Genomic DNA, 14,657 nt, shown 5'->3' with positions numbered 1-14,657 from the left:
TCCAACACAAACTTTTTGATCTATAAAGGGGAAAAGCTTTTCCTTTCCACAAATAACTTTTCTCTACCTGCCAAACAAACGTCTTTGTGCCAGCTGCCATACATCATGCCCTTGCTACACTGCATCATACCCCATCGTCTCAAGCTGCCTCACACATCATGACCCGAGTATGCTCAAGCTGATCATCAACATACCGCACATTCTGTAACAAATATGTCTTCCTTTCTCTTTCTGTCTCAAAGAAAATAAATCGCTTCAAATCCTTTTCACATCTTGATAACAGAACCCTTTATACTTCACCAGTGTTATCATAAAAATGATTTAGTTTATCATCACATCATCGTGTGATCGTTTTTTAAGCTTCTACTATCGGCCAAGGCACTCGCTTTCATGATAGTATCTAAAATCGAATCACTAAAAGTTCTCATGCAGTTTCCCTTCCAAAAATCTTCCTATTTCCTCATGGTCCTTCCATTGGAGTTTCGAACCTCCAACTTCATTTTCGTCTCCAATTTTGCTGTTTATTTCTCCAAAGCTAAAACCTATTTTCTATATTCTCTATTTCACCAGATCTTTGCCACCTTGTTTGGAAAAACCATGGCCTTCCCTACTCTCCTGATATTACGTTTGAGTCCAATAAGTACATAAATATTCGCCTGTAAGCTTAAACCAGTTGTGCCAGTACAAGCTGAAGTTTATTCACCAGTAGCTCGATTAAGCCTATCCACCACACTCTTTTTCTCCTGAATGGAGAAAATGTCGAAAGAAATCTGCTTATTCTTATGTGTATCATGGTTACGTTATCTAGTTCACTCCGATCTCTTTTGTTCGCTTGTATCTTTGCAAATCTTAGCAACACATCCACATAATGCACAGGAGAGGTCTTGTAACTCCGTCTCCTTGGCTTCCCTGTATATAATTACTATTTTCCTCCTTCCAGTCACTTCTTTCTGGAGTAAGATGGTGGCTGTCAGTCAAATTTCACAGTTCCATCGACCATCACGGGACTTACAACTGGTTTCGTTGGTGAATGTTTCAAGGGAGAGGAGGCTCAGTAGACTTTACAACACGTCCCTTCTCTGTGACTTGCTGGCGAGAAGTATGTGTGTGTGTGTGTGTGTGTGTGTGTGTGTGTGTGTGTGTGTGAACTACGTTTTCTCTATCACACACACACACACACACACACACACACAAGTCTTGTCAGCCTGATCACGTACTTTCCTCCCGCAGTAAAAAGTAGTCCAATTTCCGGACACATGTGACCCACAGAAGGCAGGTAGTTTTTTTCAGCGTAAGTGTCAACACAAACGTCCAGGCTGGATGATTAGCGACTTCTAGCGTCCTGGGTGTACGTCCATAACATATTTTACTACGACTTTCTTTTTTCATACATACTCGCCGTCTCCTGGGTTAGCCAGGTAGCGCTAACATGAGAAGAAACGGTCTAATTTAGAGGAGGAGGCAAGATAAAGGGAAGAATAAGTCAGAGAGTTAAGGGAAATCTCGCATGATGTCTAAAGATAGTTTTTACATTAATGAATATGACTTGTCCACGTCTAGTGTGGAATGCCGTTCAGCCTATCACACTAAACGCAAGTAAAGGGTACGTGTATATGAGGGTTGTGAACCCCTATGTACCTGTTTGAACCCATGCAACTGGGTAGTGGCATTATGGGTGACAAAGCAGAATGTAATTTGTTTCCAATTTGCAAATTTTGTCTCAAAGGAATGAAAATGTAAAATTTGATGTAGGCGTTACGTTCGACAATCGAGGGTAAAGATATAGATAGAATTTCTAATTGCGATGGAAAACACCGAACGGCTTATAAAATACATATCTGTGTTCTACAGGATAGAAATTAGAAGGCAATTTTTCCTAAATGATACAAACACAGGATCAATTAATGTCAGGGGACCGCAGGCAATGGCAAGGTGATATATGTCATTACTTCAGATTGATCTGTTGTTCTGCAATCATGACGTTGGACGAGTATCTCTTATAGCTTCAAAAATGTAATCATATGCTAAGAGGGAGAGGATTAATTGATTCATCAATTACTCCTTGTAATCTGACGTAAGACAGAAGTGGATGAGAAAGGATTGAAGTGGATAGAAACATAAAGGGACAATAATGTGGTGGAGACTGTACGTATACTGAAGTTAACTAGTAGATTTAGTGAAGTAATGAGTGCTAGTTAGTGAAGTTAGGTTAAGTTCGCTGGTGATGCTGGTTGATGTGGCTTGCTAGTCAAACTCAGAAGCGAGGCGGTTCGAGCAGTTGGCTATGTACAGAAGTGGCTAATCGTACTAGCTAATGACATCTTCAGAGGCGACTTTGTAAATATAAGAACTGGTTTTATAAATTCATTTGCTTAATTCTGTAAGCGATTCTGACCCATACATTTTGACCTTAGAAGCCTCCCTTAGTGTTTTGTATCTCACTCTAGAGGCTTGGGCCTCGTCTGCCCTGTCTCAGCTGTGCAACTTTAGTAAAGCTACCCACTGTAATTTGCTGTAATGAAACTAGGCGCCCGATCCGGAAGTCTACTGCGAAATATTGCCACCGATTCAGGAGTGGGGTTGCCACCGACGTGGGGAAACAAACGCGCGATGGGTGGGCGCATCGGAAGTTGTGGCTTAGGGAAATTCTGGGTAACCCGAGAGATCTATTTCCGATGATTTGGGGAGGAGATGCCGCGAGTATTGAGGGAGAATGGGTAGAGGAATGGCTCACTCGCTCCCCTGGTGTGTTTAGTATTCATGAAGGTATAACACATGCTCTTTACAGCTCATTGATATTGTGGTGATGACTTATAGAAAACTGGGGGTCACTCTGAAACATTATTTTTCTCTCTTTGACATTATGTATGAAATATATTCATGAATGTGACCAACATCAACGTGAAAGTGAGTTTTGTCAAGTAAAAAATAAAGGATTGTGCATCAGTAAACAATGCATATTTCTAATCCAATAACGTAGGTTTGATCCCTGGCGTAGGCAGACGGCGCACAGCCCACGCAGCCGTTCGTCATCCCTCAGGCTGGTAGGTAAATGGGTACCCAATTCTGGGCTGTGTGAGGCGCCACAGCTGCCACAGGCCTAACCAGCCGACAGCATGCAATATGGCTCCAGTTTCCGCAGGGGTGTTCATATACGTAGACATGGACCCCACTAACAGACCTAATGAGCTTACCACGAGTGTCCATGTCCGGGGACATAACCTTCACTGACAGACTTGTTGAGTCTATCATGGACGTCCATCTTCGGGGACACGTCCCTCACTGACAGGCCTAATGACCCCACCAGGAAGGTGAACTTTTCTAAACATTCAGATCTAAATGTCTCCCAGTTTTTCTTGCGTTCTCTCTGAACCATTGAAGGGGAAGAGATTCAGATGGCAATCAGGGAAAGACATTGAAATTACACTGGCTTAACTTTGCTTTCAGTCGAGAAGGACCTGTGAGTTAAGGTGCAAGTTGGGATATCTTTCTGCATGAGAAAGTTGTGCCATTCAATGATAGGTTTTCAAAAGTGATTGCATTAATACCAGCGGAAGATGCGAAGAGAAGAGCATGTGGAGGTACGTGACGTTTCTCATGTCTGATCCCTTGAGCATGGCGGTACGACCCTTGGGTAGGATGGCCTGACTTCTGATTCTCTCTCTCTCTCTCTCTCTCTCTCTCTCTCTCTCTCTCTCTCTCTCTCTCTGATTTCTAGTTCATTCGGGCACTGAAGTAATTTCTCTATATCCAAGAGGCGTTGTAAATCGTCATCATGCATGCGAATGAGGAGGGAACAGATCTATCGAGATGGGCTGTAGTGGAGTGGAGTGAGGGGGGGGGGTGATTAGTGGTAAATCCAGTCCCTTCCCCCCCACAGCCCCCTTATACTGGTGGACGGGCATGGGATCTGGATCGTTCGCTGGGAGGAACCGGAATGGTCCTGAAATGATTACATAAGAGGGTCAGGGGACAGGAGGTGGTTTGCCTCTCATGTTGCTAAGATGAATGTTGAGGTACTGGAGGTAAGACAAAGGGTAAACCAACGGGTAAAACAAGGGGTAAAACAAGGGCTTATACAAGGGGTAAAACAAGAAATAAGACAACGGATACAATGGGAAGACACAAAGCCATAGGACCCAGAAGAAGGCTTATCGTAACCAAGGCTTATTGTGCTTAACTTGCCAGCCTTCCGGAGGCTCTGAACAGAGTCTGATTGGTGCAGCAAGAACGACCTGCTGACGACGACCTCCGCCAGGAATGACCCCGGTCCGTGAGTGGCAATGAACGACCCCCAGCTGACCTGCGCCAGAGAATGAACGACTACTCCATGCGAACATGCACCAGGAACTCAGAGCTGGGAAATGAGATCGCATTCGGTTTTGTTATGAAACTTCGTATCGATAAGCTGATCTGAAGTTCGAACTTCGTATACCTGAAGAGGGTAAGGGAGTCTCTCTCTCCCATAGGGAGACTATTGGAGACATCTTTAGGTCTCCTTCTAACCTTCTGTTTGGGAACCATGTCAGGGGAAAAACGGGGGAAATGAGGAAACTTTGTGTCAAAAAGTAAACACGGCAAAAATTGTGGGGAAAATAGGAACTCGGATCAAAATTTTGAAACTAATTTTGGTGTGATAAGAACTCCGCCAAGAAGCGGATTACCCTCGGTGAAAAGGAAGCGAGAGTTTAATGAGAAAATCATATTGTGTGTGTGTGTGTGTGTGTGTGTGTGTGTGTGTGTTTTAGATAGATAGATAGATAGAGAGAGAGAGAGAGAGAGAGAGAGAGAGAGAGAGAGAGAGAGAGAGAGAGATATATATATATATATATATATATATATATATATATATATATATATCCTGAATTACATCACTGTGCAGGAAGCATGATGGAAATAAACGTAAAACATTCAAAGACAATATCGCTCAATTATGAAAAAATTTAAGAAAAAATAGATGAAATATTTGGGGTTACAAGCCGACCCTGACTGGTCAAAGAACAATAGTAAAAAATTTCCTGCAGATATAAAAACGAACCTCATTCAAAATAAAAGGAAAAAATCGTTAAAATTTGGCAACGTTCTGATGAACGCGATCTGGAATCAGTGAGAAATGAGAGAGAATTTGCAGGTGAGTGTGATCACTGACTGAGTGTTGAACCATGGTAACCTTGCTGTGTGCTGAGAGAATATTGATTCAAAGGCTTGAATACAAGTTTTAAGACACCCTGACTGAGAAATGAGAGATTAAGTGAGAAATATTAGACCGACTGGGCTCTGAGAAAGAACAAAGGACTGACAGAACTAGCGGAGCGCAGAGGATCTTGGCAAACTCTAATTTGATTTAGAGTAAATATTACAGTGGAGGATCATATCGTCGCACTTAGGTCGAAATTCTCCTCAGCGAAGGCAAAGAGATTTCTTTCAAATTAGTCTCCATTAAGGATTAGGGTGCCCCGTGCTGCCACTCCCTGATGTCTCAGTCTTAATTAAACTGATTGCCTAATCACTATGCAAGTGTGGCCTTCCCAGGCTTAATTAGATGTATGTCTTATAAGGAATGACTTTGCAAGGAGTTTACTGATATAGTTTTAGGGGAAAAATAGATCATACAGGGGATGGCGATTCTGCTTCTGTGGGGCGGGGGTAGCGCCGAGAATGAATGATGGCGAATTAGTATGAATATGTACGTGTGTATGTGTATATATATATATGTGTGTGTATGAGTGGATGGGTCTTTCCTCGTCAGTTTCCTGGCTCATCCACTGTGTGTGTGTGTGTGTGTGTGTGCGTGTGTGTATGTGTGATAAATATATTCTCTCTGACTGCTTTCTGATCACATGCAATTATATTTCATGATCAAATACATTTCCTCTCTAATGGCTCCCTCATCACATACAGTTATATGAGACATGAATCCCTTGATCACATGACTCTACTGGTTTCAGTAATTACGTCACTAATACATTAACCTTCAGTATGTTACGGAACTGAACACCTCGGAGAATGGCCCTTAACCAACCTCATATCCAGAGGACATTCCTAAGCCAATATAACGTTCAGGGATGTTCTTCAGCCAGTCTTACGTTCAGGGATGTTCTTCAGTCAGTATAACGTTCAAGGATGTTCTTCAGCCAGTCTTACGTTCAGGGATGTTCTTCAGTCAGTATAACGTTCAGGGATGTTCTTCAGCCAGTCTTACGTTCAGGGATGTTCTTCAGCCAGTATAACGTTCTAGGGTGTTCTTCAGTCGGTATAACATTCAGGAAACGTTTCGCAACCAGTATCACGTTCAACGAACGTTTTTCACCCTGACCTCTCACTGAGAGCTGCAGTTCTGATAAGAGCATTATCTACAACCCACGATAACACATTTCTTTAGGAGATATCTATAACTTTAATATAACAACAATTATCATGATATCCAGAGATATAAACGTTACATATAATCCCAGTTATAATCGAAACGTCTCTACGAATGAAATGCAACGCAAAATTGAACGAAGACCGTGAGTATTCCATGCGATATGACGCTGTAAATTCTAATTCTAAATATGAATATTTCAGAGGCAGCCACCGTCTGGATATTTGCAGGAAAATCGCCTTTTAGTTTTCCCTCCGTCAGGCGCTCCATGTCAAGCCCCAGGACATCAGATGTCCTTCTAAGCATCGGTGCTTTTCGCCTGAGGCCCAGGATAAGCGCACAGGATATTGCTTTGAATTTCCTTCACTTATCCTGCAACTAAAGGGTGTTATTGTCAGTCGTCCTCTTGCGCTGGAGAGAGAGAGAGAGAGAGAGAGAGAGAGAGAGAGAGAGAGAGAGAGAGAGAGAGAGAGAGAGAGAGAGAGAGAGAGAGAGAGATTATCCATGTGTTTGTGGGTTTTCGTTAAGGAGGAGATGGTAGAGAAAGGTGGCGTTTGTGCTGGGGTTGTGTTGTCGCTGTGGAGTTCGTTTGAGGATTGGGTTAGTTATGGAAATGTTGTGGAGTGACCTGTGTAGGGTTGCGATGCTGGTCCTGTGGTTGTGGCTAGCTTGTGGGTGACTGAGTGATAACAGTGTTGGAAATGAATGATGGCAGTGGCTGATGGCAATGAAAGGAAACTGCAATTTTTTGTCACTGCTTCTTATCTGCTCTCTCTCTCTCTCTCTCCCTCTCTCTCTCTCTCTCTCTCTCTCTCTCTCTCTCTCTCTCTCTCTCTCTCTCTCTCTCTCTCTTCATACTCATTTTCTGATTTACTTATCACTCTATTCCGACAGAACAGTGGGACGAAACCTTCAAAAAGCAGCACCATCCAGTAATACGCTAGCGTCATGTCTGTTTGGAACTTTACTTTCTGTAGAACGTTAGAAGAGTCTGTATTTTCTATATTTCAGCTGCTGGGTGTGGTATAGAGAGGGAGATCACTTACTGAAGAAAAGGAACTCCCTTTTCAGGTTAAAAGTGCTGGGAATACACGACGAGAGGAAAGATTATGTTTGTGTGTGAGATGTTTGGACAGGTCGGTGTATTAGAGGAGCGTCCAGGCAGATACAACAGAGCTTTGGGGCACCAGGTCGAAAGATAATGAAAAAAATATATATCATAACTATGATTAGTGAAGGAAATGAATGAAGCAGATAGGCAATGAATAATCTGAACTAAGGAGGTCAGGGACTTTGTGGCATTTTAGGGTGGTCTTTTGCTAAGAATGGCCAAATGGCTGCAATGCATTTGTAAGGACTGTAAACTTGGATACTGACGTCCAGTTTACCTTATTTTAGATTTGTCTACGTAGACTTTCACAGTTGCAGCTGAATCATGGGAAAATCCTGAGGCAAGAATGGAATGGTGTCTCGAAGGAGTGTAGAGTAGAAGAGAAATAGAAGGGAGTGGAATACACTGTGTGTGTGTGTGTGTGTGTGTGTGTGAGAGAGAGAGAGAGAGAGAGAGAGAGAGAGTAAACAGTTGTGAGTCTCGCCACTTGTCACCAGGGAAACAACAAAAGGACACTTCTGTTTCCTTGCCTCCCGACTCGGTTTGAGAGCATCGGTCTGGACGACCTGCCACCATGCCTTGCTTCAGATCTCTGACATCACTCTGCTCAACTTCCCTGACGTCTTTCTAGGCATCACTTTCCCCCATGACCTCCCTAACGTAAGATTGCCAGCTCTAGAGAGGGTATATAGACGCAGCGGGTTATTAGCCCGTTGAGCACGGCCGAACGATCCTTAAGCGCAACTGAACGGTCCATCATACCCAAGGGTCGCAACTTCAAGCTCTGTCATAACTTCGTACTGAAGGGTCGTACCGTCGTAGTCAAGGGTCGCACCGTCGTGCTCAAGCGTTTCATCGTCGTGCTCAGGGGTCTTACTGTCGTGCTCAAGGGTCGTAACGTCGTACTCAAAGGTCGCACAGTTGTGCTCAAGAGTCTTATCGTTGCAGACAAAGGTCGTCTTGTTGTGCTCTCGGGTCGTACCGCCATGCTCTTCTACACCTCGTTTCTGACGGTCTTTATCCTCTGTTACCCACTCCTAAAGACAGTCCGGATTGGCACGAAGGACCCCTTGTGAATCCAAGAAAGTGTGAGGGACTTTTGAAATCCTTGGTGCTGGAGAGTCCCATGTGATGGGTGATGTAGGAGGTTGGTGGTGAAAGGTGGTGTTGGTTATGGAGTGGTGCTTTGAGGGAAGGAGTGCTATCGATTGGTAGTGTTGGGGGAAGGGATTGGTGGAGGGTGTTGTTGATGATCGTGGTAGTCGCACCACTGGTTGACTCAATAATGGTGTTGGTGATGTTGGAGTGATAGTTGGTCGATGGGTGAGAGTTGGAGGAGCTGGTGATTATATCGTTTCACAGATGGGAGTCGTTCTCTTCTGATGGAGGGCTTGGCTTTTTTTTCTATAGTGGTCGGGATTTTCGTCATATTATGTTATAATATATAATATCATATTACATCATATCATATTGTATCTAAGATTACTTACTGTTTTCTGTGTATCATCAATAACTATCAAGAACCTGACTGTGACCCGGAATCCCCTTGACTTTGTCCTGAGGGTCATTAAGTCATAGAAAAAAGTAATCAAAATATCATGGGAATTACTAGGTCAGTTAAGGAAGCCCTGACGTCCTTCCCTTAACTTTTCTAGATTGATTTAATTAGCATCTTTGATTTGCATTTACTAAATCACCCAAAAGCCGTAGATTTAGTTATGATGGGCTGCAAAATCGCTGAGGACCATTTGATTTCAGATAGGTCATTAGCTGCATCCATGAATAGTTGACTAGTCAAGCCCCAGTTAGTGAACTGATTAAGTCATCGTTATTTGAATAGTTAAGTCCTGTCTAACTGCCAAGTTAAGTCCTGTCTAACTGGCAAGTCAAGTCCAAACTAATTCCATAATTGCCCCAATTACATGCATGATTTTAATCCTATCTAAGTGCCAGTTTGAAATCTAACGAGTTGCCTTGTTAAGTCATCGTTAATTAATTCCTAAGGTAATGACTATCCAAGACCTATTCAGTTCAATAGTTAAGTCCTTGAGGATTAACAGAGAGGGTGGCAAGACTCCCAGGCCATGTGTGAAACCCCCATTAAGTATTAGTAAAACCATTTGTTAAACGGAGGAAAAAAAGGAGATTAGTAGTGGTGGGAAGGAGACAAGATAAATTGACACGGAAATATGTTTCAGGGAGTCAGGCCGGTTCAGAGGGGGCAGATTCGGCCGGTTAAGGAGAGGTATACTAGGCTGGTTAAAGGAAGGTAGACAAGGCCGGTTAAGGAGAAGCAGACTAGGCCTGTTGAGGTGAAGTAGACTAAGCCAGTGGAGGACAGGGAGGGGAAGTAGAAATGGACTGAAGGATAGAGAGTACTCACCCATCCAGGTGCTGTTGGTGATGATTTGTAAGATTCTGGCGGGGTCCATGATGCAGGTGGCTCCTTACACCTGCTGCAGGTGGTGCTTTACACCTGCTGGGGGGCAGCAGATGGCACCTTACACCTTTAGGTGGGAGGTAGGTGGTACCTTACACTTGCTGGGGGCAGCAGGTGACACCTTACACCTGCTGGAGGGCAGCAGGCGGCAGCTTAATCCTGCTGGGGAGCTCCTGAACCCAAGTCATCCTAGAGCTCACCTAGGAACCTATCTATCGTTGATCCTATTTACAACCGGGGTCTTATTTGTGCTCAGGATCCTGATTCACTTAGTTTCTTATTTACTTTCGACTTCGTTTATACTCAGGTCCTTGTCTTCATTCAGGTTCCTGTCTGTTGCATACGCTGAGGACCCTATTTACACCTAGAACCTTACTCATTCGGGTTCTATTTACAAACAAGACCCTATTTACACACAGGACCTCATTCACTCAGGTTCGTATTTGCGTTGAGGACCCAATAACTCTCAGGTCCTTATTTACAATCAGAATCCTATTTATACACTTGACTTTAATTGGACTTAGAACCCTATTTAGTTTAGGACCCTATTACTTTCGACGTTTTTACTCAAAAATCTTTTTAGGGTTTCTCTCTATTCACTTGCTGTACAGCTCAGGTTTCACAGTAATTCTGGAAATCATTTATGATTTCAACCAGTTTCTCGTACTTCTCGTGTTCTCTAATTACATCACCAACTGAAATTATCTTATTATGATTCGGTCTTATAATTTTCAGCTGCAATTAATTGTCTTACTAAATAGTACGAGAATGAATCAAAACAGCGTTCTTGATTTGAATAATAACAAAGTAGTTTGCATATTTTGATGATTATGAGACTGCAAGGTAACCGCTTCCTTCTTAACCATTTAGTTCGTTGATAAGATCCTTTGAATAGAAATGTGTAGCTTTTGGATTCTATGGCATGACCTTTGACCCTAACCTTTGAAGGTCAAATGAATGTCACGCCTTGATAACCAAGGGTCGGATCTTCGTGATGAAAGAGTTCATTCACTGCTCCTCATTACTGTACCACTGTCTTTCTGTCAATAACAACTGCTTATCTATTTTTACCCAGTCATTACATCAAAGAAAAAAGGAAAAAAAAACGCTTGTGTGTGTGTGTTTGTGTGTGTGTGTGTGTGTGTGTGAGGTGGTTTGTTGTATGGGGAAAGTACCTACGATATTTTTCTTTCGAGTGAAACTCAGAGTGACACTTCTTAACCTCTTTGAAAATTCAATCTTCCAGAATATAACAAATGCCACAAAATTAGGAGTTATGACGTCTGTGTACATCAGAAGAGAAGGCAAGATATCAGCTTACTGATCCATACAACTGTGTGCTGCTCGGTGGCTCATGAAACATTATCACGAATACACGCGCTCAGCAGGGACTCCTGGGTTGTTTTATCGTGTGGTGAATCGTAAACTCACACACACACACACACACACACACACACACACACACACACATATATATATATATATATATCTATATATATATATATATATATATATATATATATATATATATATCCGTGGGGATAGGGGAGAAAGAATACTTCCCATGTATTCCCTGCGTGTCGTAAAAGGTGACTAAAAGGGGAGAGAGCGGGGGGCTGGAAATCCTTTCCTCGCATTTTTAATTTTCCAAAAGAAGGAACAGAAAAGGGGGCCAAGTGAGGATTTCCCTCAAAGGCTCAGTCCTCTGTTCTTAACGCTACCTCGCTGGTGCGGGAAATGCCGAATAGTATGATATATGAATCAAGGTGTGGGGATAGACTTCTGTGGTCAAACATAGGAATCTTAAGAGGGGGAGAGAGAGAGAGAGAGAGAGAGAGAGAGAGAGAGAGAGAGAGAGAGAGAGAGAGAGAGAGAGAACAGGACTGATAGTAACGGTAAAACCAAAAGTCTAAATATCACTAGAACTTCAGGCGTTTGACCTAACATACAAGGGTTACATTCACCCCTCTTTGCTAGAACAGGTGTTCGCTCTTGGAAGTTTCAACATTAAGAAAGAACTTTGCCTTCCATGAGGAATGTTAAACTAAACTTTCCAAGGACTGGATTTGCATGGAATGGGTATCCACGGCTATAATGGGAAGAGTTCAGAATATCTGTCCCTTAACCTCGCACTGTATTCGCTAAACACAATTTCTAAAACTGAATCATTATGGAAGTGATATATATATATATATATATATATATATATATATATATATATATATATATATATATATATATATATATATATATATATAATCAAACACAGCCCTCCAACAGCTAGGGTTCGAACCCAGGACCTCAAGCGTTGTACGCGGGAGCGCTACGGCTAGGCTATGATCGCCCCTAATAGGGAAATGACTATTTGATCACTAAGTAAATGAATACTTAGTGATCTGATAATTATTTCTCAATTAGTGGCGATCATTGCCTAGCGGAAGCGCTCCTGCAAACCACGTATGAGATCCTGGGTTCTATCCGTAGCTGTTGGAGGGCTGCGTGTTCTATGCAAATGTTATATTTTGACCTGGTAATGGAGCAACATACATCCTTTTGTCAACATCTTTTATTTTGGTGTTGCAAGCCTTGACGGATGTCGAAGAAAAGTTTTGTTAATTATAAACTCACACGGACGCGACGTGGGAGGTGGGTCAGCTGCTAACGCCGTAAACCTTCCCCGGGACCTGGGTTCGAGAGCCCCTTGGCCCGGGGTAGGACAGAAGATGGGATGCGGGTTGAGATGGCTCTTCACCCGAGATGCCTTTTGATAAGATCTTTTATATTGTTCCATCCGGTGCTGATGGTGGTGGTGGTGGGGGGGGGGGGGGTTGCTGGTGGATTACTTGGATTACGCTCTTTTACAAGGGATTTCTTTAGGGATGACTGGTGATTGCCTTTAGTTATGGTTACTTTAGAGATTCATCTTAGGAATATTTTGGGGATTATTCTCGTAAACATTATGAGAACATCTTACAGGATTACAAAATTAGAGATTACTCTATAGTTTGGAATCAGAAATACTCTTGAACTTTTATTCGGAACCACTTTGTGAATTACATTAGGGATTTGTCTATGCATTAAGCTAAGGAAGACTTTATTGATAACAGTAAGGATTACACTAAAGATTACTTCTGGATTATTCTAAGAATCAATCATAGAGTTACTGTAAGGATTACTCGAAGAGAATCTCTTAGAATTAATCAAGAGATTAATGTGGGCTTTAGTCCAGGGATTACTGCCGGAATTATCTCAGAGATTGCTTTAGGATTACGTTTACAGTTACTTTGGCTATTGATATTGGAGTTACCCTTGGAATTACATTACTTTCAAGATTATATTGTTGTTTTTCTTGGATTATTCTTGGGATTACTTCGTGGGCTACTCTAACTTCCTGTAAATCCCTCCTAATCGCCTCGATATCTTAACCACAATAATCCCATCTCAACCACAATCCCATCACCACCAATTGTGGCTAGGGACGACGGACGGTCAGTCATCAGCTCTTATATATTCTATCCTCACCATCCTCCACCACCTACTCCCCTCCACCATTCTCCACCACCATCTCCCTCCTTCACTCTCCACGCTGGTTCTCCTGGACGTAAACAACCCCTTCCACAAGAGTGGAGTGGGCCCGTTCAAGGGACAGGGCTAAATCCTCTGTACCAACTGTCCTCTCCCGTCGTGGGAGCAACGACGCTAAACTTGTGTCACAAGACTGGAACAGGAAGACACTTCTGTGGATCCGAGTGACGTGGGGGGGTGGGGAGAGAGAGAGAGAGAGAGAGAGAGAGAGAGAGAGAGAGAGAGAGAGAGAGAGAGATAGAGAGAGAGAGAGAGAGAGAGAGGCACACAGACAAAAAGACAAACAGACATATGCCTCGACGGTGGACTCATAGACAGACAAACTAAGAAAAAAGAATACCTCACAGTGTAGGGCAAATAATTTCATGTCTGTCCTCCGAAAAAGAGAAATGACTGTCCAAACTTCTGTGTCTTTACGTTTTCTGAGCAACAGTTCTTCAGTCACTGAGACATACTGAACTGTTGAACAGTTCTTCAGTCACTGGGATACACTGAATTAGGACCTTGAAATTTCATCACTAGCCACACATATTCCTGGAGGTTCTTACTAAATCTCCTGCAAAAATTTAAATCCATATTCTTATAGAATAGCAAGTTAATAATAACATGGCAAGTTAATCATAGAATAGCAAGTTACTTATAAAATAGCAAGTTTATCTTAAAATAGCAACTTAATTATGAAATAGCAAGTTGATTATAAAATAGGAAGCTATTTATAAAGCAGCAAGTTAATCATAAAAAGCAATTTAATTCATCTTTGGATTTTTTTTCGTAGACTTTGGAACCAATTTGGAAATCTTTCCCCGGGGATAAGATATGCATTTGTCACTTGAATCATTTTGCCCCTGAAGGATTTTGTGAGATTTAATGAATTTCGAGAAAAATATTAGTCCCAGATCCACAATAAAAGCGCTTGACTCTTCGTTTGTTATACTTCCTTGTGGTTTTATCTGTATCTTATGTACACCCACCACTGGTGTATCATATATATATATTTTAATCGTATACTAATACTTTAATGAGGAAGCAACAATATATCTAGCGATGTGACACGTCACACTATAAACTATGTGAAGACTCTAACTCGACATGAGACATATCATAGCAACATAATAACAAACCCATAAGATAACAACCCTACATATACCAAGAATCGT

The 14,657-nt window shown here is 42.3% G+C and overlaps 1 protein-coding gene and 1 long non-coding RNA gene across 6 annotated transcripts in view; one reads left to right on the top strand and one right to left on the bottom strand.

The window, feature by feature from the left end:
• Positions 1–14,657, bottom strand: part of LOC139748113 (putative neural-cadherin 2) — a 184,275-nt gene that overhangs the window by 73,461 nt on the left and 96,157 nt on the right. The window contains exon 2 of one of the 5 annotated variants that reach the window (XM_071660772.1): positions 9,859–10,955. The exons of 3 other annotated variants lie outside the window; for them this stretch is intronic. In XM_071660772.1, the coding sequence (XP_071516873.1) occupies positions 9,859–9,907 (49 nt within the window). In that variant the 5' untranslated portion in view covers positions 9,908–10,955. The remainder of the gene's footprint in view (positions 1–9,858; positions 10,956–14,657) is intronic. One more of the 5 variants, XM_071660773.1, reaches the window with a different exon arrangement.
• The window catches only part of LOC139748116 (uncharacterized), a 155,967-nt gene that overhangs the window by 56,886 nt on the left and 84,424 nt on the right, over positions 1–14,657 (top strand). The window lies entirely within an intron of this gene.

The sequence above is a fragment of the Panulirus ornatus genome, chromosome 72 (assembly GCF_036320965.1).
Source record: "Panulirus ornatus isolate Po-2019 chromosome 72, ASM3632096v1, whole genome shotgun sequence".
Lineage (NCBI taxonomy): Eukaryota > Metazoa > Arthropoda > Malacostraca > Decapoda > Palinuridae > Panulirus > Panulirus ornatus.
Note: the sequence above shows the minus strand (reverse complement) of the source record. Positions and strands in the feature narration are given on the sequence as shown.